The sequence below is a fragment of the Anopheles coluzzii genome, chromosome 2 (assembly GCF_943734685.1).
Source record: "Anopheles coluzzii chromosome 2, AcolN3, whole genome shotgun sequence".
Taxonomy (NCBI): Eukaryota; Metazoa; Arthropoda; class Insecta; order Diptera; family Culicidae; genus Anopheles; species Anopheles coluzzii.
The window spans coordinates 42,500,224-42,522,984 of NC_064670.1; the positions used below are offsets into that span (position 1 = coordinate 42,500,224).

At 44.4% G+C, this 22,761-nt stretch overlaps 4 protein-coding genes, 1 long non-coding RNA gene and 2 other non-coding genes across 11 annotated transcripts; 2 read left to right on the plus strand and 5 right to left on the minus strand.

The window, feature by feature from the left end:
• Window positions 1-2,313: 2,313 nt before the first annotated feature.
• On the plus strand, window positions 2,314-13,406 carry LOC120947902 (annexin B9). 5 transcript variants are annotated; one of them, XR_007452100.1, is made up of 7 exons: window positions 2,314-2,423; window positions 5,157-5,246; window positions 8,331-8,813; window positions 8,899-9,124; window positions 9,196-9,377; window positions 12,788-13,020; window positions 13,173-13,406. XR_007452100.1 is itself a non-coding variant. In XM_040363717.2 (6 exons), the coding sequence occupies exons 2-6, from the start codon at window positions 5,217-5,219 to the stop codon at window positions 13,224-13,226; spliced, it is 975 nt and encodes a 324-aa protein (XP_040219651.2). In that variant the 5' UTR covers window positions 2,314-2,423; window positions 5,157-5,216; the 3' UTR covers window positions 13,227-13,406. The 5 variants fall into 5 exon arrangements, 4 of the variants coding, with proteins under 4 accessions (XP_040219651.2, XP_049463109.1, XP_049463110.1 ...); XM_040363717.2 differs by lacking the exon at window positions 12,788-13,020; XM_049607152.1 differs by lacking the exons at window positions 12,788-13,020; window positions 13,173-13,406 and adding an exon at window positions 12,198-12,583.
• Window positions 13,407-13,408: 2 nt separating this feature from the next.
• Window positions 13,409-14,820, minus strand: LOC120947903 (DNA repair protein RAD51 homolog 3-like). Its single transcript, XM_040363718.2, has 5 exons — window positions 14,393-14,820; window positions 14,222-14,328; window positions 13,968-14,158; window positions 13,771-13,902; window positions 13,409-13,698 (listed from the first exon to the last, which is right to left on the minus strand). Exons 1-5 carry the CDS (start codon window positions 14,551-14,553, stop codon window positions 13,417-13,419), a joined length of 873 nt encoding a protein of 290 aa, XP_040219652.2. The 5' UTR covers window positions 14,554-14,820; the 3' UTR covers window positions 13,409-13,416.
• A 70-nt stretch (window positions 14,821-14,890) lies between these two features.
• Window positions 14,891-17,779, minus strand: LOC120947901 (GPI mannosyltransferase 3). Its single transcript, XM_040363716.2, has 3 exons — window positions 17,023-17,779; window positions 16,090-16,941; window positions 14,891-16,019 (listed from the first exon to the last, which is right to left on the minus strand). Exons 1-3 carry the CDS (start codon window positions 17,145-17,147, stop codon window positions 15,437-15,439), a joined length of 1,560 nt encoding a protein of 519 aa, XP_040219650.2. The 5' UTR covers window positions 17,148-17,779; the 3' UTR covers window positions 14,891-15,436.
• A 240-nt stretch (window positions 17,780-18,019) lies between these two features.
• Window positions 18,020-20,903, plus strand: LOC120947899 (uncharacterized). Its single transcript, XM_040363714.2, has 3 exons — window positions 18,020-19,310; window positions 19,384-19,474; window positions 19,543-20,903. The coding sequence occupies exons 1-3, from the start codon at window positions 18,153-18,155 to the stop codon at window positions 20,661-20,663; spliced, it is 2,370 nt and encodes a 789-aa protein (XP_040219648.2). The 5' UTR covers window positions 18,020-18,152; the 3' UTR covers window positions 20,664-20,903.
• LOC125906754 (uncharacterized) lies at window positions 20,867-22,614 on the minus strand. The gene is made up of 4 exons (XR_007452101.1): window positions 22,514-22,614; window positions 21,670-21,728; window positions 21,332-21,414; window positions 20,867-21,094 (listed from the first exon to the last, which is right to left on the minus strand). It is a non-coding gene; the product is annotated as an uncharacterized LOC125906754 (long non-coding RNA).
• On the minus strand, window positions 21,810-21,884 carry LOC120954306 (small nucleolar RNA U18). The gene has a single exon (XR_005751679.2). It is a non-coding gene; the product is annotated as a small nucleolar RNA U18 (small nucleolar RNA).
• A 74-nt stretch (window positions 22,615-22,688) lies between the features above and the next one.
• Window positions 22,689-22,760, minus strand: LOC120954305 (small nucleolar RNA U18). The gene has a single exon (XR_005751678.1). It is a non-coding gene; the product is annotated as a small nucleolar RNA U18 (small nucleolar RNA).
• Between the last annotated feature and the right edge of the window lies 1 nt (window position 22,761).

A 22,761-nucleotide genomic window follows, 5' to 3' on the forward strand; every position in this document is an offset into this window, starting at 1 on the left:
TGAAAAATTTACTTAAAGAGTTAACTTAACGCCGAGTATATACACAGAAAACTTTTTTTACTGAACTTCAGTAAAATTTTACTGAATTTTTTTTAACTGAAGTTTCAGTAATCCTTTCAGTAAAAAGAATGTTTACTGAATCATTCAGTAATGTCCGGTGCTCACCAAAATGACAGCTCGTTTACTGAAATCCCAGTAAAGCCATTCTCATATTACTGATTTTTCAGTAGTTGGTAGCGATTAAAAAATGACGAATTATTTATTTTAAATTGAGTTTTTATTGATGCGCAGATATTGCCAGTTCCTCAGTACATATTCATACATGTTTTGTGTTGTTTTATACAGTGTTTATACTGTATTTTGCTGCCGCAATTGTAGATGGTTCAGTAAGCGCTCACAGACACCACCCAATTTCAGCAAGCACAGTGGATTGTAGCAAACATTTTACACACCAACACGGCTGCCAATTGTTTTAAATTAATCCCGTAAGCCGAAATATCACCTGAAATTTCACCTGGGTGCCTGTAAGCGCCTACAAAATCAACTTTTTGCACATCACGAGCAAGTAGGTACCGCATTGTTTTGTTTTGATGTTCTGACTGACAGGTCGATTTGACAGAATGAATTACTGCATTTTCAGTAATTTGTTTTACTGGTTTCCAGTGAAACGACTAATTTGACACTTATTTTACTGATTTTCAGTAAAATGCGTATTACTGAAATGAATTCAGTACATTATTTTGCTGAAAGTCAGTAAAAACATGACATTCATGCTGAAAATCAGTAAAATATTCTATTACTGAACCGTTTCAGTAAAAAACTTTACTGAAGCAGGATGAGAAAATTTGCTGTGTACATATACAACAAAAGCTCTCATCCGGCTTCTAACGAAAAGCTCGCTTAAAGCTCTTTATCGCTGTGTGAGTGTGGGCGCACAGTGAGTGACTCTTATGATCACTAATAGACGTTGATGCTGCGGTAAGTAGATTGTCTCAAATTGTGCACGGAATGACCTGTTTGTATGTATCAGTTTAATAGTAAACAAGAAAGTAGATGAAACTTTACAGTGCATTTAAATATAAATATAAAAATAGCATCATTTTTATATCACAGATAAATGGTGATATCCGAGTAAGTGAGAATGAAAGACTCTAGATCAAGATTTAATATCAAAGGATGTTATTTAAGTTCAAACTTTAATGAAGAGGTTATCGATATGAGACGAGCTGAGCTTTTCCTGTAAATGAAAATGAAAGTAAAACAACAGCCATTACTAATAGAAATATTAATAGATCAAAACGCACCTGAAATGCAATACAAATAGTTTATAGCTGATACACAGCTTATACAATACAAGATGCAAGGGATTATGAATGGTGACGAATGGTTTGCAATGAAGACAGTAGTAACGTCACAACTCTGCTGCTATCGAGAGCTATTAGAGATGCTATGTAACCTTCGTCACCGGATGAATCATGCACGAGTTCCACAAAAAAGCACAGATGATTCAGATGTGTTGGTAGTATTAATTTCATTCGATGATCCCACCAACAGCGGCTAGTCAAGGCAGTTGGAACTGCATGGTTTAGTTTGACTGATTGAAAGTGAAGCTAAACACCGAATCAAAATTGTATCTTCTGCTTTCCCCTATGTTTTCCTATTTTAATTCCGTTTCTGCACCCGTGTTGCAAATAATCTGTGCCTAACTCTGGCTTACACATTAAGCAAACACCGACCCGCCAAAGTGTATTTCCGTTTTATCTTCATAAATCAGATAAATCTTTTAGATAAAAATAAAAATTTAGCTTTAAGCTTCATAGAGGACAGGCTGGCATGTATTGGTAACAAGCACTCAAGTACAATGGGCAAAGAGTGTAGCAATGACGGTAAAATTTAAAAAATGTTTATTTTTTGAAAAATATTGCGAATGGTATAAAATAATATTAAAAATTATAACAAGAAATATTTCATCGTTACACAATTTATTAATCCTGAAATTATCGCTAATTCTAAATTATGATGACATTTATTACACGATTGTAATTTCTTAAATGACGTGTTTATTTACTTGTTTGTTGATTTATTTTTTAACGATAAGAAATAATAACAACACAACAATTTATTTAAAAAAGTTTTTTTTTAAATTTGTTTATATTTATTTAAATTTTAATATTTAATTAGTCACACAAACGAAACGAAAAAGAACAGACCATTATTCGTATACTTATACAACGATATATTTTATCTAAACACTCAAATCGCCGAAACCACTGTGAAGCAGCATATTTACAAGCGCACTAGCGTGTGTGAGAGACTACCGCATCCATGTAAAGGTGTGCGGCATAGTTAAAGGGAAGCTCGCTTAACTGAGCTCCACAGCGCGAAAATCAAGTTCAGTTGCACTCAGTTCGTCGTTGCGTGTGGTTAGTATCCAGCAGCTGGGGAGTGAAATAGTGTTGTGAATAGTTATTTTTTCCCACAGCGCATTAGCGTAACATTCCTCTCTTCATACCGGACTTAGTTTTTAGTATTCCCTTTATTGTGTCTGTGTGTGTGTGCGCGCTACGTGGAGTTTTCAGTACACGCTTATTTAGTAACATTTAGCGCAGTTGTAGTTTAATGCAGTATAAGCTGTTTGCTGCATTAAAAACCCCCGATTCCCATACTCGGCCACGGTGGCATCATTTTTGGTGTTGTCGGTGGCGTGGAATGCCGGTTGCCGATGACCATAACAGCCAAAAGGGGAGAGAGAGAGCAAGAGCGAACAAAAACTGCGCGCACTCCAAATGTGTGCTCCCCCCTGTGTGCCCAAAAGCTGCTTTGATCGAATACGTTTGTGTCGACAGCACGAACGAAAGAGAAGCGACTCTGTTTTCTTCCCTACACACTCCGGCTTCTTTTGATGTGTGCTTGATTGCATCCACAGTAGACATCGTTACAAAAAGAGGAGATAGCAACAAACGAACCAGAATTGATGCAAAGCCAAACTCCACACTCTTGAGATGGAAAGAATTCGGCTAATGAACCGTCGAGAACAAATTCACAATAGCAGCGGCGTCGGCGGGGTCAAACTCGGGGTGGCGTTGAGGGTCGATTTGTGTGGTTTTGTTATTTTATTATATTTTTTGCCCCCCCCACCATGTCCACCACCGTTTTGGTACGCGCTCGATCGTAACAGGTTCGAAACGCAAGCGCACCGCTACCAATACACCCCAAACGCCGGCTCGTAAAAATGTGGTTGTCTTTTTCATTCCCGGTTTGACTGTGTGGCAGTGAGCGGGCAAAGACGCGATACTTTTCACGGTTGCTAGCTAAATTTAACGATGATTTGGCGCGCGGTCATCTTACATACTTTCTTTCGAGCGAACGAACAGTCACATTCAAAAGCAGCAGCACACACACTGACAGTCGCTGTTTCGTATCAGAGACAGAGCGAAACTACACCGGCAGTGGGTTACATGCACTGCTTTCTCCGTGACGCTTGGTTGGCATTATGGTCACACCGTTGTAACGTTTCACGTGTCACGTGTGAGTCTAAAGATCCACAAGCCCCGAAGGGAGTGGTCTATACCAATAGGAGACTATCTCTATCTGTTTGTTTCAACTGTTCATAAGAGCCGGGGAGTATAGTATACAAGTATACAGCAAACCAGATGGCGTTGTTATTATTAGCGCAGTGTTTCGACCGATCACTCCTGGGTAGAGTATTTTTCTCCAGAGAGCTAGATCTTGGTGGCACGTTCAAAGCCAACAGCAGCGAAACATGTTCATTCGCTAAGCCAAACTATACCAAAAGTTTGTATAGGTGTAAAACATCTACACAATTAGCACATCACCAATACAACCAGCGGATGATGCTCTGATGCAAACAGAAGACAGCAGAACACGGTTGCGGAATGACATCATCCGGTTGGAGCATTTAGCGTTCTGTTTCGTTGAGTTAAACAGTCGATCATGAAGGGAGACTACAGCGCCATGTTTTGCCGTTGAGTTTTTAAGTTGTTATTTTTTTATTTTTCGCTATAAACACATTTGTGAGTTACCTTGAAATCGCATATTTCTCTGTAAAGATATTGAATTTGATAGTACATTACAAAAATTGGCCCAAATGTCTTTAAACCAATGATTGAATCCACATTTCGTAACGAAACTGTTCATTTCATGTTTGCATTACAAGAATAACATAAATATACAACGTTCCAATGCAACCAATCAGAAATATTCGTTTATATATATAAACGCCAATTCCTTAACTGAGCCCATAGGACATGCCTAAAGCTAAAGTATAAAATGAACTTTTGTGTAGATTAGTTTCAAACAAATTATAACGCTTCAAACTTAACTCACACTCATAGCAGAGAATCGACCCAATACAGTACAATAAAAGACCCCACCAGCATACCAACGAATAAAAATGTATTGAATCCTAATTAAGGTATCATTTATCTCACCCTCACGTCATTCTCATTCACCTCGGGAATAAGTGTAATTATTCCCACCATGCCACCGTAACCCACTGCGAAGAAATCGAACAGCTCTTGCATTATTCTTATCCAAAGTTCCTAACGCCACTAGAGAGTGCGTGCCACAGAGTGGAGAACACAGAGTGGCAAACACACGTGGAAGGGTAATGGTGGGAGCGGAACGGACTCACGTTGAATGATTAAACCATGCCGCGCTTACACGTCGGTTCCAACTGCATTCTTCTCGCATTACAATGCGTTTTACACGCAGGCGTCGATCTTTCCTCATGCGCCATGCGATCACTCACACGTGTTTGGTTTTTTCGTTCCTCGGTTGTTATAGCAGGTTGATTCTACCAACTACAACTCTGTTGGCAATGGGTATTTTGGTTCTGTTTTTCACTCCCATCCTACACACAAGCGCACAGTTGGGAAGCGGGGCCGAGTTAGACGCCGGCTAACCTAATTCTCACATTAACGGCGACGCTCCAACGCACTCTGGGTGGGATGGTTTTGGGGTGGTGAAAGTCGCCCAAGTGAAATCGCGCTTTTTGACAGTGGAATACAGTCTCGGGAGACCATGTCGGTGTTACTTATGCCACCAGCATGCCACCAGCACACACCTACCTAAGCATAAATTTAAGACCCTACTTTTTCTGATATTTTCTTTTTTTTTTATTTTCTTCTTTACAGATACCTGCTACTTTGAGTGATTATCTCTCAGTACCTTTATAAAAACCAACCGACATAAAAATGAGCTCTTCCCAGTATTATCCATTCCAAGTAAGTATTAAACCCATACAGCCCTCGCTAAGCCGACCTGCTCATTACATATGCCCTCTGAATCATTGAAGTACGCGAGAGCAGTGAATAGCGCGTCATTGTATCTCTTCAAATGCATTCATATGCATATATGCACCTTGTAGGCGTAGAAACGTTCGGAGAACCGCTCTCACACATACACAGCTACAACAAATAAAGCCCACCCACTAACACACCATGCACAACACACTATCGATTACTGTACACTTAAAAATATTGGCTCAAATGAGCGACGCCACTTACTCACGTTCCACTTGGTGCAACAATACTACTGGGCGCAGTTGCAGCATGCAGTAAGCAGCTTACAATAGACGCTTACATCTTAAAGTGCTCTTAGAAGTTGTTGTTGTTGTTGTAGTTGTAGAACAACATGTTATCAATCGCATCACTGTGATGTAATTGACACCACACAGCTGGCTTGTAATCTCAGCTGTACCTTCCAATCATCTCTACTAGCTGATAACGATCGTGTTTCGCCAACATTTTAATGTGGAGCAAAAAATATGCCCAGTATCTTTATTTGCATCAAAACTAAACTAACCTATGGGACGATGGGAGCGGTTCCCTCTGGGCAACTTCTGCCTTCATGTACGAAATATCCACCCTACTTCCTTTCTTCTGCTGAATATATTTCGCCTTGACACATACCAACTCTCAAAGTATGACATCATCGCAATGGCACTAAACGTTGTTCCGCAATGGCTCTTTTAGGCGGACGCATCGGCTGTTCGTGTCTTTCGCGTAAATCCTGCCGCCCTCTGTGTGTAGGAATGTTTCCACACTAGTGGGAAGACGCATTGATTGGTCGGAAGCGGAAGAAATCCATTACCATCGCACGCTTTATCGTGTCCTTCCCCCCATTGCGTAGTGGTACGTCTGTATGTGTGTGTGCGTGTGTTTCTGTGTTCCGGTGTCTAGTCAGCACGGCGCCAGGGATTTTCCTACTACATTCTCTGTGTCAGAAAACATCCCACTAACTGGGCCTGAAGGAGGTGTGTCATCATAACCATTAGCAATCCTCCAGTGCATTTCGTCCCTCCAAGGTCTCATTTTAATGGGTCAAGCGATTGAAAGTAACAGTGGACACGAAGTGAACAGCAGGATGATGGACACCCGTTCGCTATGTTATTATTTTCTTAACTATGATCAACTGTATTATTCACAGTCATGATGGTAAGATAATCAACATCAAAATTAATAGAACAAAATTATAAGTTAAATCCATCACAATTTGATATGAAACACATGGCTGTTTATAAATTAAACATTAACATGAATTTCGTTAGTAAATATACAGCCCAACCGGTGGCGTGTATTGAATCATAACATTTACAGTGCAATCAAAAATTCGTATTACTCAAAAGATACAAATAAATGTACACCAAACAAGATGATTCATCTACAGCTGCAATTTTCTGAAGAAAAAATGTATGACGAATAGCAAAAACACGATCCAAATGCGATCTTGTGATCTTTCGTCATGACCGTCGTGGTTGACGAGAGTTTTTAGTCAGCCCCCTCCAACCGTCCCACTGCCCTACCGGACTAAACCTTGAACGTGAACCAACCCCGCGGCCACACCACCGGCATTGACGGCATGTGGCATCACCAACCACAATAATGTCAGTGAGCAGCCCCACGCAGCTCTCTATTGTCATTGTTCCGCTCCGCACCTTCCGCTATCAAACGGATTGCCCCGGGCTGTGAGATCAATTAAAGTGCATAGCTTCCGTGTCACCAACAGCACCTTGATCGCATCGCACGGGGTTATTAAGCTGCACGGAAACCAACCGTTTGCAGGAAATATCTTACCATTTTCCATTCCGTAAACACAAACACACAAACATATTACAGTGTGACTGTTGGTGTAGTATTATATTGATTAATATTGTTTAGGGCCAATCCCTCCCTAAAACACCCACTAAAACGGGGAAAGGCACAGTAGATTGTAGCCTATCGCCCTCCAAATGGCTATACAAAAACATTGGGGCGGCTTGATAAGCTCAACCAATCCGAGCGAAAGTGGAAACGTGTGAAAATGGAAGGTTAGTGGAGGAAATAATCGATACTAGAGCTTTCTACCGCACGCCAATATGGTTTTCCGTATGGTGTGCGCCCTTGTTTGTTGCCCCTTTGCCGGTATACCTATGTAGGCAGAGGCGGGAAAACCACCAACTGACCTTAATTGGTGTCGGCTGGAGGGCTGGTAAAGCGTACCGAAAGTGAAATGAAAGGCCTTTTCTGTAATAGATGTACCAATTTTAGTGTATACAATATTCAGCATGATGAGTAGTAGTAGTAGCAGTAGTAGTAAGACGAATTGTATAAATGAATTTGCCATGCCATCTATTGAAAGGATAACACAAGTCATCATAGTCGATGATTGAGGTCTTGGGCTGTTGTTTCGTAGTGTGTAGTGTGTAACGATATCAATCGCGTATTGATACGATCGTTCCATAACACAAAAGACCTACAAAAAGGAACGCGAATAGCATTCTAGAAACGATCATCGTTTATCATCGTCATCCAACATAATTGTGCAGTTAGTGTGGAATATGGATGATTAGTAATTTCGGTAGGGTCGATTTTCGTAATGGAATTGTGGCCACGCATCTCACCGGGAAGGATTTGTTTCAAATGTTCCGATTCATTCCCTGATTCAATTCCAAACAACGCCCAAATGCAGACACTAAACAGTTCCTGCAGTCAACTCGTACAGCGGACACGCGTACTGTTGCGCGGTCCACGCCATGGGGGATGTTCCGGCGGGGGGTATCTGTACGATCAGTTTGATTCCATAGGCAGCATGTCCGATTCGTCCGAGGAAGAGGAACCGGCATACGTTGAGGTACCGGTGAGTGAGAGAAGCGATCCTACTACTGCCCAGAGCATTTATGGAAAAGAGATGTAGAAATGAAACTGCTTTACTGCACGGTACACAGAAACATACACGAAAATTGGTTATTGGCGAGCACGTTAGCAATTGGATTGGTTTCGAAGTGCAGTGGGCGCTGTCATTAATCCAAACCACTTTTCTACCTCCAGTGCACACCGACCGTCTATCCGGCGGATCCGTTCGATGCCAACGAAGATGCCGCTACGCTTCGTACCGCGATGAAGGGTTTCGGCACCGACGAGAAGGCCATCATCGAGGTGCTGGCCCGCCGTGGCATCGTCCAGCGTCTGGAGATTGCTCAGGCGTTCAAGACCTCGTTCGGCAAGGATCTGATCAGCGATCTGAAGTCGGAGCTGGGCGGCAAGTTTGAGGACGTGATACTGGCGCTGATGACCCCGCTGCCCCAGTTCTACGCCAAGGAGCTGCACGATGCCATCTCGGGCATCGGTACGGACGAGGAGGCGATCATCGAGATTCTGTGCACGCTGTCCAACTACGGCATTCGCACGATCGCCGAGTTCTACGAGCAGATGTACAACGTTTCGCTCGAGTCGGATCTGAAGGGTGATACCAGCGGTGCGTTCAAGCGGCTGTGCGTATCGCTCGTGCAGGGTAACCGTGACGAGAACAATGTAAGTGGTTGTATTTCAGATTTGTTGAAACGCTTGTCACATCGTTCGTGCTTCAATGCGGGCTTTGGTATTCTCTCTTCTTCAGGGCGTCGATGAGGGTGCAGCGGCGGCCGATGCGCAGGCCCTGTTCGAGGCGGGAGAGGGCCAGTGGGGCACGGACGAGTCCGTGTTTAACCAGATTCTGGTGACGCGCTCCTACCAGCAGCTGCGCGCCGTGTTTGACATCTACGAGAGCCTCGCCGGCCACTCGATCGAGGATGCGATCAAGCGCGAATTCAGCGGTGCTATCGAGGAGGGCTTCAAGGCTATCGGTGAGTACTGGGGCGCGCCGCGACGAGGAGAACCAACGTAATAAACTTCATGTTTTTTACCCCTCCAATAGTTCGTTGCGTCCGCTCGAAGGTTCAGTACTTTGCCAAGCGTCTGCACAACTCGATGGCTGGCCTGGGCACGAACGATAAGACGCTGATCCGCATCATCGTCAGCCGCTCGGAGATCGATCTCGGCGACATCAAGGAAGCGTTCCAGGAGATGTACGGCAAGTCGCTCGAGTCATGGATCAAGGTACGTTTGTTGCGTTTGCTGTCGGAATACCCTCCATAACCACTGTGTCTAATACCAACACACACACACACAAGTCAACATTTCATTCTCGCTTCCATTCACCTTTTTCGCTTTAAGTGTTTGTCTGAGAAAATGGTCAAGATACGCCACCAGAATCGCGTTGCGCACCACACATTCGCCCTTGACACAGTACAATTGCCTCTACCCCACTTACACCAACCAAGATACTAAGAGTGTGAAGATAACACAAATCACGACCCTCACTAATGTCTCATAGCCATTAAAGTCTAAAAAAACGCCAGCTCCCAAGTACTTCGTATCTCTCTGCCTGTACTATGGGCGAAACATATAAAGTGCCCTAAATTTGCAACACTGAACGGTAAATCTTCACCCAACGAGTATTTTTTGTATTTTTCACAAACACTGTCGAATGCATAAATGCGTTTGAAGCTGTTAGTTTGATTTCAAACATGTTAGTTACATATATGTATCCTCCAGTTTTGTGTTTTATACACCCGTAGCGAACACCCAAAATTTCTGTTGTATGTATGTTTCCTCCTTGTTACTCCATCCGATGGCCTATATGCTGCTTTTATAAATTATTTGGATTGTGTTGAAACATCTCAAGCTGAAAAACGACCAAAAACATATGAGTGTGTGCGAGTTTCGGCTTTGGCCCTCACAGCGAAGCCATCTCGCCTCCTTTCATAATGCCATTCACAAACCGTCACCACCTTGAAGCAACATATTTCGCTAAGCAGCTTGCTCGTTCCCAAACAAACAGAATGCTTATTTGCAAATCCCTCCCCCCTCTTCCTACAAAACACCCCAAACCAGTCCCTGGCTTTACGCTACTGTACCATTACTACTACTGATGCTGTTTTTGCAGGGTGACACCTCGGGCGATTACAAGCGTGCCCTGTTGGCAATTTCCGGCTACCGGTGAATGGCGTTAGCGTTGCGCGAGTTAAAAGGGCAATGCTAAAAATGCATGCAAACATCACCTCAATTTTACACAATAACGTACCAAGCGGAATGAACACAGATTGTTTGTCAGGAGCTGTCTGACAACGATTTTACCTATCGCCACCAGCCACCATCGATTTTACCGATGGGTGGATTTTTGTTTTTCTTCTTTCTGCTCACACAAGAAACCGCAAACACGTCAAAAGAGGCAGCAGTTTGATTTGTAATTGTTAGTAAAGAACATCATTTAAAGTAGTCAGTTTGTATCACACATCTATCTTTAATGGACGCGTAATCTCGCGAAGGTTAACTCTCTCTCTCTCTCTATTTTTCATCTCAAACCACCGTTAATTCCATCACAAGCAGCTCTTATCAGCTCTTATTACATATTTCTTTTTAATTCGTAACACATACTTATTACTGCACCGCCAATAGTGTCCTATCGTGTGTGCCTTAGTAGTTGAAATGTGTGCACAACCGCACACACCTGCCAAATTGTGTAGCCAAAATGCTTTGAAATCAATTGATCGTTTCATAAAAATGTCATAGCATACATTACAAAAAAGTTACTTAAACAGCTGTTTAATTCGTGTTTGGTTTACGAAATAGTATTTCGTTTGTTTCTTTCCATACGCAAACTCATTGTTCACTGTGTAGTAGATTTGTTACGCGCCGCTATTCCTATACCGACTGTTGTGTACTGTTCAATAAATACTACTATTATCTAAATTTGAGCTTTACGGTGCAGCATTTATGGTGAGAAAGGACGTTTACGTTGTTTTGTTTTTTTTTGACGTTATTATTTGAATCAATTTCTCCTTTCCGATTGATTACAGGATATGCGTTGCTCTTATTTTCGGGGGAATGTTATCGCTTTATATGTTTTAAAATTTAGAACAATCACTATCACGGTGGTGTACTGTAGATTTCTTTCGGATGCATGCGTGTACTAACTTATATGCTCTCACACTACCAAACAGCGCACGATCACGTGCTGCCCCTCTACCCTAACGTGCCATTCTATCTAACGTCACTCTACCGCTGTCTGTAATGCCGGCCTAGAAACCGCCAGAACGGTTACGCCATATACGCGTTAACGTAACAATACAAACTTTATATAATTTTGTGTGTTTTTTCTCCCTCTCTCTCTTTTTCTCCCTTTTTTGTAAACCCCCACAACCCGTCCCACCCCTTTCATTTTTGTGTTGGGTACGCGTGTGTGCGCGCCAACCACCATGCCAACACGCAGGAGGATCTTGGAGGCGATAATGCTAATCTGCTGTACCACTTGGCCGCTTACTAAAACACCATCTTTCCCGCCTTAAGAAATGCATACCCACCCAGACACGATACCGCGTGCTCGTCTGTCTACGTTCTTATCTTTACGGGCCTTTTTGAATGAGGTGATGATGCGAACGGTGATCGTCAAACATTGAAGATCACCCACCACCACCATCAACCGTGTCGGAAATAGGGCACGGAACGAAATGGAACAAATCATTATAGCAGTATTCTAAACCCTAATATCCCACATTCCAGTTGTTACATTCCAAGAATTGTGTTGTGTTTAAGCTTACTTGTGTATGACGCTCGTTTGATTGCGATCATCGTTTGAATGGGCTTCAGGTCAATCGGGTTACGGTCACGGTATCACGGTACTGCACACCACTATGCAAAAGCTAAATTTATCGACTAAAGTACACATCCGTCCGTTCACTACCCGGCGCTAGGATATGCAGCTTAAAGTGCCTTAATTAAGACGATTTCCCCCCAATAAATTCCCACCTTCTTATGTTTTGTTGTTTTCGGTTAAAAAAAAAAAAAACAAAACCAACCCATCCATCTCTTTCGCAGGAGGATGTCGGAGGGGACCTTGGCGACCTTCTGGCTACGTTGGCCTCGTTCTAGGCACACCAGTGCCAGATGCATTTTAACCGTGCGAGAGTCTGTTTTGCTTATAATCGGCAACAAGGCGTAGATGGTGAATGTTTCCGCGGTACGCAAGCATAGCTTCGAGCGAGTACCGATGCACAAAATGCGTTATTTTTTTTTTAATTATTATTTAAATCGTCATCTAAAACAACAGCGACAGAAAAAAACATAAATGTGCTTTTAATTTTGTTACAATGTTTTTTTGATCTTGTGATGTTAGCACTGGCACCAATGTGTGTAGATGTAACGATTGTGAAAGCAACATGCAACAAACGTATTGGACAAATATACTCGTTGTTAACTTCAAACTACTGCCTCTTTTTTTTTTTTTTTTTTTTTTGTTCATTACTAAACCCCACTCACAGACAGAATCAGAAACGGGTAACAATTTTACACTTTCCCTTCCAATCGGTTTGCTTACCATCCCAACTAAATCGTTCCGTAACAATCTTGTCCCCACAACACCACAGAACATATAATATGACCGTGTTACTTCGCCACTCTTCTTCCAGGATGACATTGGAAGTGATCTTGGCAACTTGCTAGCTGAACTTGCCACTTACTGAGTCGCTTTGCCCAGCGTGATGCGCGTGTCCGAGCACTAACAAATCCCATCCAAAGCAACTGCTTCACTCTAATATTCACTAGCAGTGAACCACAATCGGTTCAATCGTCCCTAAATCATCTCCCGCACGTGTGTTTGATGTCAAAATGCGTGAAATACTCGTTGGTTATAGATAAAACAGTAAATAATTTAAAAGCAATCAATATCATACTGTTACCCTGGCATTTCAATTCCCTTACCTGTGTATTGTTTGGTTCCACGCTCGCTCGCACCCATATCCCTCCGGAGTGTGCACACAATCGGTTTTGATCGAACTTTCCCCTTCCTTTCAGGACGATCTGAGCGGTGACTATCGGGATGTGTTGGTCACGCTAACCTCTTACTGAGTTACTTTTCGCGCTACATACACGCTACACCACCTTAACCTGTGCGAGACAGTTCCAGCCGGGCTGCACTGCACCCACTGCTGCAGGTTGTTTAATGGAATGTTTTGTCTTTCTGTTTTCCTATCACGTTCATTAATAAATGTTTCGCTTCCTTCGCTGCCCGGAAGGAAGGATATGTTACGATACGCTTCTAACCTTCCCGCTTGATGCCTCTTATGCCGGCTGGCTCGATGCGAAACGCTACCGTAACGCTTGGAAGAAAGTGTCCCTTTTCAATGGAAGCGACGTAGCTGGGCGGAGCTTGCGATTGTGCATCGAAATGGCTCTCATCGCGGCCGAGAAAGATGCGCTGGTTTACTTTGTGCGTAAGGCTGCCCCCGAGAGCGGGCACTATCTGCGGCACATCCGGCCGTTCGCCGCCGCCGCCGTCGACATCCGAAATGCGTGTTGTTACATCGTTCGTAACAATAACCTTTTGCTCGGGAAAGAAACGTTTGATACGCTCAAAGGAAGGTAAGTAATCGATGCAATTGCAGCCACTTACCACGCAGCCGAAACGGTGTGCGAGCTTATGCAGCAGGGTAAGTATTTCGTGGACACGCTTCACACGCTTCATCGAACGCGTAATTGTATTTCTGATCAGAAAGGATAGCGAATCTAGTACGATCAGTTTAATCTAAAAAAAGGTAAACGAAACAACTGAAATAAACGATTTATGCTGAAGCATGCAGTACCTCGTACCTTTTCACCATCGTACAGACGGTTCTGCAGCACGGCTATTGCCTCTAGGATTTGGGTACAGTTCGTCACGTGCGAGTACAGGATGTTGTCCAGAGCGGTCGCTTCCGAAAATCCGGCCAGGGTTTCCTCCGGATTAAGCTTGTGGAGTAGCGCAATGTTTGCGCAGTGATTGTGACATGCCTTGGCCATTTCTATAAACAAAAACTCTATAAGCAGCTGCGCTCATCCACCAATAAATACTTTGCTCCGTTTACCTTGTACGCGCTGCGGAGAAAATCCATAATTAGTATCCAGGTAGACTGCCCGGCCCTGCAGGCCACCGAGCTGCTGTGGTATCTGCACGTTTACCGCTAGCTGTAAGCTGAACAGGAGAACAGAGTTATCTTCTGCGAAGGTATGGCAAGCGATGCACAAGCGGTCCTTACCAGAGTTGCGTTTTGCCGCTGCCGGGCGGACCACACAGTTCGGTGATCATTCCTTCCGGGATGCCACTGCCAAGCGCTAGGTCGAGATCTCTGCAGAACGTCACCAGCCCGGTACGGGCCTCTTCCTCTCTCCACCAATCTAGTGCTGACTTTTTAAACATTCGCAGTTACAAACACAAAAGGAGCACTTTTATAGATATTTACACAATTTTTTTCCAAAATTTCGCTTATTTGCACTGCATTTTATACATTTATCCAGTGACTATGCGCGCCTTTTCGCCAAGATGTTTGTAAACAAAAAGTGTCAAACTGACTGACAGCCGGTGAGCAAAACAAAGTCGAGGAAGGACATTGTTCAGGCTGTTGTACACGGTTGCAATTTTAAATGTTCATTTCAAATTCGCATGTGTCACCGTTCGTTGAATATTTCGCTATCATTTAAATTCTAATCCAGAATACTCCTTATTTGCTAAAGTAAAAGCAACTCATTTTTCTTCATTATGTTAGAAAATTCACTTTTATTAGATTTGCACAAAATTTCCTACAAACTATATTGTCATCAGTGGGAAGCATCAAATCAGCTTACTTACAATCGATCGTGGATAAAACTATTCTTCACTCGTAAAACCTGGCAGTGTGGTAGATAAAATCACTGCTAGTGACATGTTTCAGCAAATAAATGAAAAAAAACTCTAACCAAAATTGAACCTAGTCTGGAGAGGGAAAAAACAAACCACTTACACATCTAGATGTTACACAAATTCGTAATCATTGCATAAGAAATCGTTAAATTAAAGTACATTTTGTACTTTGCCTCCATACACCCTAGGAGAACTATTATTAATCTAACCGCTTTTAAATAGCTATTCCAAATATTAAATTTGTGTTTTTTTTTTTTTGTTTATGTTTCTATCCTGTAGCAGGCTAGTAAAACAAAGATTGTTCAAAAAAAATCAATTAAGGAAAAAATGGATGAAAAATAATTTTGTTTGCTTTTTTGTTCAACTTATGATTGTGGTCGTTTTGATCGTCTACCTCGTACCTTTACGGGTTGTACAAAGGATCCGATTCGTCCTCCATCGCAGGAACGGCGGTCGTCGACGTGGTACTACTGGCACCCGATGCTGCATTACGATCGTAACGCTCGTAAACCTTTACAAACCCGCCAACGCGCTCCGTCGGATAGTCGGTGTGAAAGAAGGACACCTTTTCCTGGTAAATCGAGAGGAAATCCTTCAGCTGTGGCTCGAGCACATCGAACGTGACCACGTGCGTGGGAAGAGCGCTGAGCGGATGGACGGGCAGGTTCTTGCGCACCCAGCCCATCGGATTAGCGTAGAACTGGTCTGCCTCGTCCAGATAGTTCGGCTGGTCGGACAGGTTCGGCTCGCAGTGCAGAAAACGCATCGTCACATTCTGATGCACGTGGCTGTAGAACGGTGTCGAGTGGCAGGGCATCAGGAACAAGATCTTGGCCGGGTTGTTAAACTCGTCGCGGTAGTCCTTGGCAGTGGTGGCCAGGTAAGGCATCACGTCCAGCGTGCCCCGCTGATGGACTAGCCCGGTGTAGCCCGCCATCAACCCGTTCACCGATAGGATTAGCAGCGCCGTAAACCAAATCATTTTGCTACGGAAGAAAGTAAACAAGAAAAGCATTACAAATGTGTGTTTTGTTGTTGTCCCTCCGCACAAAGTACCTCGAAGCTTTGCGGCTCCAGCGAGCGAGATAGTCGGCCGTGATGAACAGGCACATCGGCAACACCGGCAGCAGGAAGCGGAACTCTTTGTGCGCCAGCAACGAATACACCAGCACGGTGAAACACACCGAAAGCAGCAGGATGGCGCGCTCCTTGTACACCTTGCGGTGGCGCACGGATTCGTAGCCAGCCGCCAGGAACGGCAGCACACTGACGCCGAGCACGGTCGGCAGCCCGGCGGAGAGATACCAGTACCATGGGTGCTCCCCGTAGAAGCTACCCACACCCTTCAGCACGTTGTACTTCAGGAATTCGTACGACGAGAAAACGACCGCCCCGTGGAAGTAGCTGTCCACGCCGACGCAGAGCGCCCCGGTCAGCAGACCGATGAGCAGGTAGCGCTTCAGCAGCAGCTCCCAGGTCGGGTGGGTGGACTTTTTGATGTGATACAGGCACAGCGGTACCCACGGTATGACCGAGGTCGGCCGGACAAAGAACGACAGGGCGACCGGCCACAGGAACCGGGTGCACTCCGAGGCCCACGGGAAGTAGCTGAGCGCGATCATGGTCAGCGACGTTTCCAGCGTGTTGGCGAGCGTGCGCGAACCGACGTAGAACCAGCACCAGGAGGAAGCGAGCAAAAAGGTGGACCATTTGCTTTGCCGGCACCACACGTGGAACCGATAGTCGGCGTACGCGCTCAGGCATGCCTGCAAAATCCGGGGCAGCAGCGTAAGCAGCTCGGCCGAGTCCAACCCAACCAGGGCCAACAGTTTGTACAGACCGGCAAAGGTCGCCGGGTAGAGGTAGCTTCTCATGCCGGCCGCCCATTCCCAGGTAAGATGGCCGTAGCTGCAAGTACAAGAAGAAGGAGAAGAAGAAGATGTCCGGTTACTACAAAAAAAAACAAAACCAAAGGTCACCAAAACGCACCCGAACGCTAGACGATGGGCCACCTCGAGGCTTTGCCAGTACTCATCCGGCACAAACCAGGTCGTTACGAGAAACACTGACGCAATGCGTACCGCAACGAAAAACCAAAACGTTCGGTTCCACATTTCTGGACGGTCGCGTCAGAACTCTGGTATTCTTCCTTCTCCGCAATGCTGGGTGCGCTACGGCTGTGGGACCTCCACGGGGAAGGTTTAACACGCGCTTTAACTGTTTGCCACCCCCCGCGGGGCGATGGTATGGGGCTCAACGGTCACACACACGCACACACTCTCACTAGCTGGATGGTTCACGGTCAAACTACCGGGCTTCGATGCGATGCAAATGCTTCACCAGCCTCCAGTAGGCCTCGGCTTTTTTCGAACAATCTATACACGTGTTTGATTGGAAACTGTCGAAACGATGCGCAATCCGTATGCGAACTGCTCTCACGCTTTGGGCGAAAGTAATGCTCCGTCGCCGTTCCGTGTGGTCGACACTGCTTGTACCTTCGTCGCACTTTGCCAGTGGATGGTGTGGCGTGTGGAGCTTAAGCACCACGAGATCCGTTCAGTCCGGACGCGACGAAAATAAACTTATGCTCTCTTCGCCGCTGCGGTGCGTGACGTTTTGTTTTGCCTCACTTCGCGTGATGCGTGCTGTTGCTGCTGCTGCCGATGATGATGATGATGATGATGACGTAACCGTTGTACAGGAGAAAAAGAAAACGAAATGGCGGTTGTTTGCTGTGTGTCGGGTGTTTTTGAATAAGTTCTGTACCCGATGCTACAGTACGATTCTTCACGAAAAAATGTTTGATATTGGTATAGATACTAGCTGAAAATTGATGTTCCATCCTCACGGACAGAAACATGGAATCGTGAGTATAAAAATGTTCTAAAAAATTAAAAATAATAGCGATAAATGAAAACGCTTTCAAAACTACGATTAGACAACGTGACGCATCGCTGCAAACTTTGAACCCTACGCGGTAAACATTCAGTTTTTTTTTTTCAGATTGTCGTCGACATTTGACAACCTAAACACAATCGGGGAGAAAAAAACACACTCGCACGGCGCGATTTTTCTGCGACGATTGCAGATTTTGGGACCGAATTTCCCCGTGAACCAAAATGGCATCGAACTCACTCGTGAATCAAAGTGCGGACGATGGAATTCCGTTGGATTTTCTGGCCGAGATGCACGTGGCGATGGACTGTCTGCCCGTGGACGAGGCGGAAGCAGAACGACTGCTGAACGAACGGAAGCACAAGCAGCAACAGGCTCGCGAGCGGGTACAGCGCTTCAACGATGCGTGGAGCATCCAACCTATTCCAGCGGTGAACGCAACGCCACGGATCACGGTGGCCAACAACTTGGGAATCAATGGACGGCAGGAGTTTAGCAATTTGCGGGACCCACGGCTCGTTGCCAAAGCCAAAACAATTGGCAGCCTGCCGCTTGACATCATCCAACAGCCTGTGCCGCACGCTAGCGGGATCAACAACCGGCAACAACAGCCCCACCACTACCATCACCAGCAAGATACGGTGGTGCCGTTGCAGCGAGACGAAGTGTACCAGCATAATGTGCCTGCCGTCGTGAAACCTTTGGAGCATCGGGGTGTCTCGTATTCGGACAATGAGGAAGATGATGTCATATTGCTGCCGCAAGAGCACGAGGAACTGCACCGAGCAGCAAGAGGTCGTTCCAGGAGCCCAGGTTCTCGCAATCCACGGTCGCGCGACACTTCCCGGACACGGGTCCGGGGCGGTCATCGTTCAAGGCGCCACTCCCGCAGTCAGTCTCGCAGCCCCACGCATCGACGTCGCAGGCGACCCACACGCTCCAGGAGCCGCCATCGCAGCCGATCCTACTCACGGTCGCGTTCTAGCTCGCGTAGCTCGGAACATTCGAACGGGACGCAAGACTCGCGCGGAAGATCGTCGTCGCGCCGCAACCGGCAGCAAGGCGGCTCGGACCAAACGGTCATGATGCAATCCATGATGTCAATGGTAATGCAGATGGTTAATAATGGCATCTTGATGGGAGCGTCCAACCGGGCACAAGTCCCAGCAGGTTGTGGCCCCGCGGCTACTCCTGTAGCGGTGGACCCGGGCGCCACACCACAACTGACACCAGCTGCCTTTCGCAACATGTTTGCCAATAGACACTGCTCCGACCGGGGTGGTCAATTTCCGGATGAAGTGGTCAATCTTACCGATAGTTGCTCGTCGACAGTAGTCGAGCAGAGCGAGGACACTAGGCCGAAATACGACGTTTCAACAGAGGTAAATAGCGATCATATCGCAGCTATTTTTTTTAGTGTTGTCTAGTATTAAACTTAATTCTCCATCGCTTTAGCTATTTTTGGAAGGTAAGCTTAGTTTTGCCGACTTCCTTGCTCTGAAGCCGTCGGCGAGAAGCGATCTGATCGTTCCGATTGATCCGCAAGGTAAGTAATGGTAGCGTGATAGATCTTGAGCCCTCTGGTCTATATTAATCCGGTACTGTTTCCCACAGTTCCCAAACGAATCAACGAAGCCATTTCGATACTGGATCAGCAAGATACGAAGAAACATTCGACCCGGTTCCTGTACGTTCCGCCAACCTATTACGACAGTGAAAAAAAGGAAGAACACCTCCACCATCGCTCTCCGTTGGCCTGGAACAGTCAGAACGTACTGTTCGAGAGTACAACACGTTCGAGGGAGGTGAAGCAGTGTCAACCGTTTAGCAATCTGAATCTGAAGCTGAAGGAACTGATCGTGAAGCTGGGCCTTGACGAGGGGCTCGTTTCGCAGCAGCTCGAACAGGTGAAGCTGGCGGCATCGCTACAGAAGAATGACGGCGATAATGGCAACCGGTCTGCGGTTGGTGCGTCGACATCTTCTGCCAGCATTCAGGCCATCACAGTGTTGCCCCCAAAGCCGGGCACTGGCAAAGTACGTCATCTTATCGATCGAGAAGCGCAAACGGACGGTTACGCTTGCATAGAGTGCGTTGCACGGAAAGCCAAAACGATCATTACTACCTCCACACAAACCGCTGCGGCTGCCCCGCGAAAGGACATGGAAGTTCAAACCAACGGTCCGCCACTGTCCGCTCCTAACGTGTTGTCGCTTGACGGGTTGAATGCGAACCAGATTGAAACGATCGAAGCGATCGTGCGCTTCGTCCGCACCCGGCAGCTTGCCGGTTCGATTGAAAGTGTACAGCACGCACTGCGAAATGATCGTGTGACGGCAGCCGGAATGACCCCGACGGTACAGCAAAACGCTCAAAGACTGCTGTCTCAAGTGAAAGCGGACCTACAGCGATCCGGAACCTTCCCGGGAAGCAGCCACGGCAGCAGCAGTAGCAGCAACATCAACCATAACCACAACCACAACAGCATTGCCCAGTATCAGGGTTATCAACAACCACCATTACCTGCTCAGCCTGTATCTCATCTGTACGAACAACAGTTACGAGATCTGCGGATGGGCCACCGGCGTGGCAGTGGCATTACACGAACATTCCACACCACCTCCGTGTCCGAACAGATCTTTCCGGCGTGCTACGACAGCCATCCGCCAATGTCGAAAAAGAGCAAGAAAAAAGGGAAACAACTCCATCATTATAATCAGCATGGTAGTTGGTAGGATAGTTTAGAAAAGATACCACCTCCATTTTAACAACCTGAAATCTCTTCCACACGTGGTGTGGCCAAGTGCGTGCCCACTGATATGATTAAAAAAAGCATATGTTTTAAAAATGTTGAACTTACCTACCATGATTGGTTTGAGTAAATTGGATTTTACGTTTCTCATATTCTATTTTTCCGTACTCGTGAATAATCATGAACTCAAATTTGAAAAATAAAATTTATTTCTCATCCTGAACGTTGTGTCTAGATGTCACAAACACGTGTACTATTTTAAAACAACCGAAATTTATTCATATACAGCTTTCAGGAGCAGTATCTTCACTTCGGTACTTTCTCAGTTTGTTGTCAGCATACAAAAGAACAGTCGATGCCACAAACGAAATGCGTTCTTTTACACACCATGTCGTGTCCAATCCTTTCCGATAACTATAGGCACAAAAATAAGATCACAAAGGAAAAATGTTAAGAAGTAGTATAATTAACACACGACGATAATCAGTACAACGTGGGCTGAAGGTACGTAAAGCGTTATCAGAAAGAAATCTTATCGATCACTGTTGTATCAGTCGGGAAAAGAAGACTTTGATATAATAGAAATAAATTTCATCATTCGCTCAGCATCACTACAGCAGCACGTCCTATATTCTAACTGTATTTACATACCTGCTCATTTAACATGCAACACATCTCCTTCGCTTCGCCATGATACAGGAAGCATGATCAGCGCCAAGAGAAATCCAGGAAACCTATTGCGAAACCAAAACATAAAGTAAATAAAAAATCATTAATCAAAATAGTTTTCCAAATAAGCTTAATTTGCAGGCTACATGCGACCATTGATTTGTCAGAAACATGTTGTCAATCATTAATTTCAGCCGGGGATAGAAGACATTAATTTTTTGTTGCATTTCATCATAGTAGAGTGTGCTTTTTTAAGTAGCATATCATAAATCTTAGTTTAATAATGGATATAATTTGGTTCATTCAGAAAATTCAATTACCTGTACTGTACTTTTGTAGATTTCGGTCATTTATACTACATCACATTTCATAAAGTTGTCTGGAATTACAAGATAACAATAGTAAGTTAATAAATCCTGTCAAAGCGAGTATAACGCAGTATGTATGACTTTAGAATGATATATATCAGAATATTGGATAAGTAAAATAATCAAACAAAGTCATAAACACGGACCAATTGAATGTTCATCACAAAAATTTTTAAATGTTAATGATATTCAAGTCTATTGCCTAATGAGACCAGATGGGAGGTAGGTTATTGCATAGTAGGGTCGCGATCTGATCTTCCGTTCACGTAACTTTTAAACTAGTCCAGCAATCGACAAAATGCATCTATCAAATGTCAAAGATGATATCGATATGGCGGCTCTTAACAGTTCATATATTTCATAGAACTTTCACGCATTTTTGCTATTGGTTTAACAATTTGGCTCTTCACGTGAAACTCTAGGAACATTATTGTAAAATTTGCCGACCGCTGAACTAGTCCATACACATTGAAGAAGACTAAAGGAAGTCTCACTTGATTAAATGTTTAAAACAAACCATTCAAACATAGTTAATCTATTTATTTGAGATGCGACAGAAGTTTGACAAATTGACAATATTGAATTGACGCTCCAGAATATATGAGAAAATTATCATACGTTGTGGATAGGTACAAGTTCAGAATGAGGTAAAACTTTATAATATATAACTTTATATATTTATACAGAAGTTAACTACATACGTAGTTGAAAACTTTCACTTAATCGCATCACCATTTCCACCTGGTCTATTATTTCATAGACATGCAGCTATTTCAAAAATACGAGTTTACTTTACCTTTCTTTTCTTGTATCAACGCCTATAGCTTATTTTTGTATATAGCATAAGAAGATAAGATCCGGACGCTGATAAGATAAATTGAGGCACTTGGTTGTAATCTGTAAAGAAAGAGTGGAATGAATAATGAGATCCCATTGTACATCATCATCTAATTAAAATTTTAAAAGATGATACGTATCAGAAATATGGATTGCTATAAAATCATACAATTTCATAAACACGGACCAAATATTTTCATCACAGAA

Bases quoted from the DNA above. Each gene is read 5' to 3' on its own strand.
- LOC120947902 (XM_049607151.1), top strand. From the start codon at position 5,217: ATGAGCTCTTCCCAGTATTATCCATTCCAA. The intron at 8,814-8,898 runs GTAAGTGGTTGT...TCTCTTCTTCAG, and splicing joins GTAACCGTGACGAGAACAAT to GGCGTCGATGAGGGTGCAGC. The intron at 9,125-9,195 runs GTGAGTACTGGG...CCCCTCCAATAG, and splicing joins GGAGGGCTTCAAGGCTATCG to TTCGTTGCGTCCGCTCGAAG.
- LOC120947903 (XM_040363718.2), bottom strand. From the start codon at position 14,553: ATGTTTAAAAAGTCAGCACTAGATTGGTGGAGAGAGGAAGAGGCCCGT. The intron at 13,903-13,967 runs GTACGAGGTACT...ACCTTTTTTTAG, and splicing joins GTCTGTACGATGGTGAAAAG to ATTAAACTGATCGTACTAGA. The intron at 13,699-13,770 runs GTAAGTGGCTGC...CCCGAGCAAAAG, and splicing joins CACACCGTTTCGGCTGCGTG to GTTATTGTTACGAACGATGT.
- LOC120947901 (XM_040363716.2), bottom strand. From the start codon at position 17,147: ATGTGGAACCGAACGTTTTGGTTTTTCGTTGCGGTACGCATTGCGTCA. The intron at 16,942-17,022 runs GTGCGTTTTGGT...TTGTACTTGCAG, and splicing joins GCCCATCGTCTAGCGTTCGG to CTACGGCCATCTTACCTGGG. The intron at 16,020-16,089 runs GTACTTTGTGCG...TTTCTTCCGTAG, and splicing joins TGGAGCCGCAAAGCTTCGAG to CAAAATGATTTGGTTTACGG.
- LOC120947899 (XM_040363714.2), top strand. From the start codon at position 18,153: ATGGCATCGAACTCACTCGTGAATCAAAGTGCGGACGATGGAATTCCG. The intron at 19,311-19,383 runs GTAAATAGCGAT...CCATCGCTTTAG, and splicing joins AATACGACGTTTCAACAGAG to CTATTTTTGGAAGGTAAGCT. The intron at 19,475-19,542 runs GTAAGTAATGGT...TGTTTCCCACAG, and splicing joins CGTTCCGATTGATCCGCAAG to TTCCCAAACGAATCAACGAA.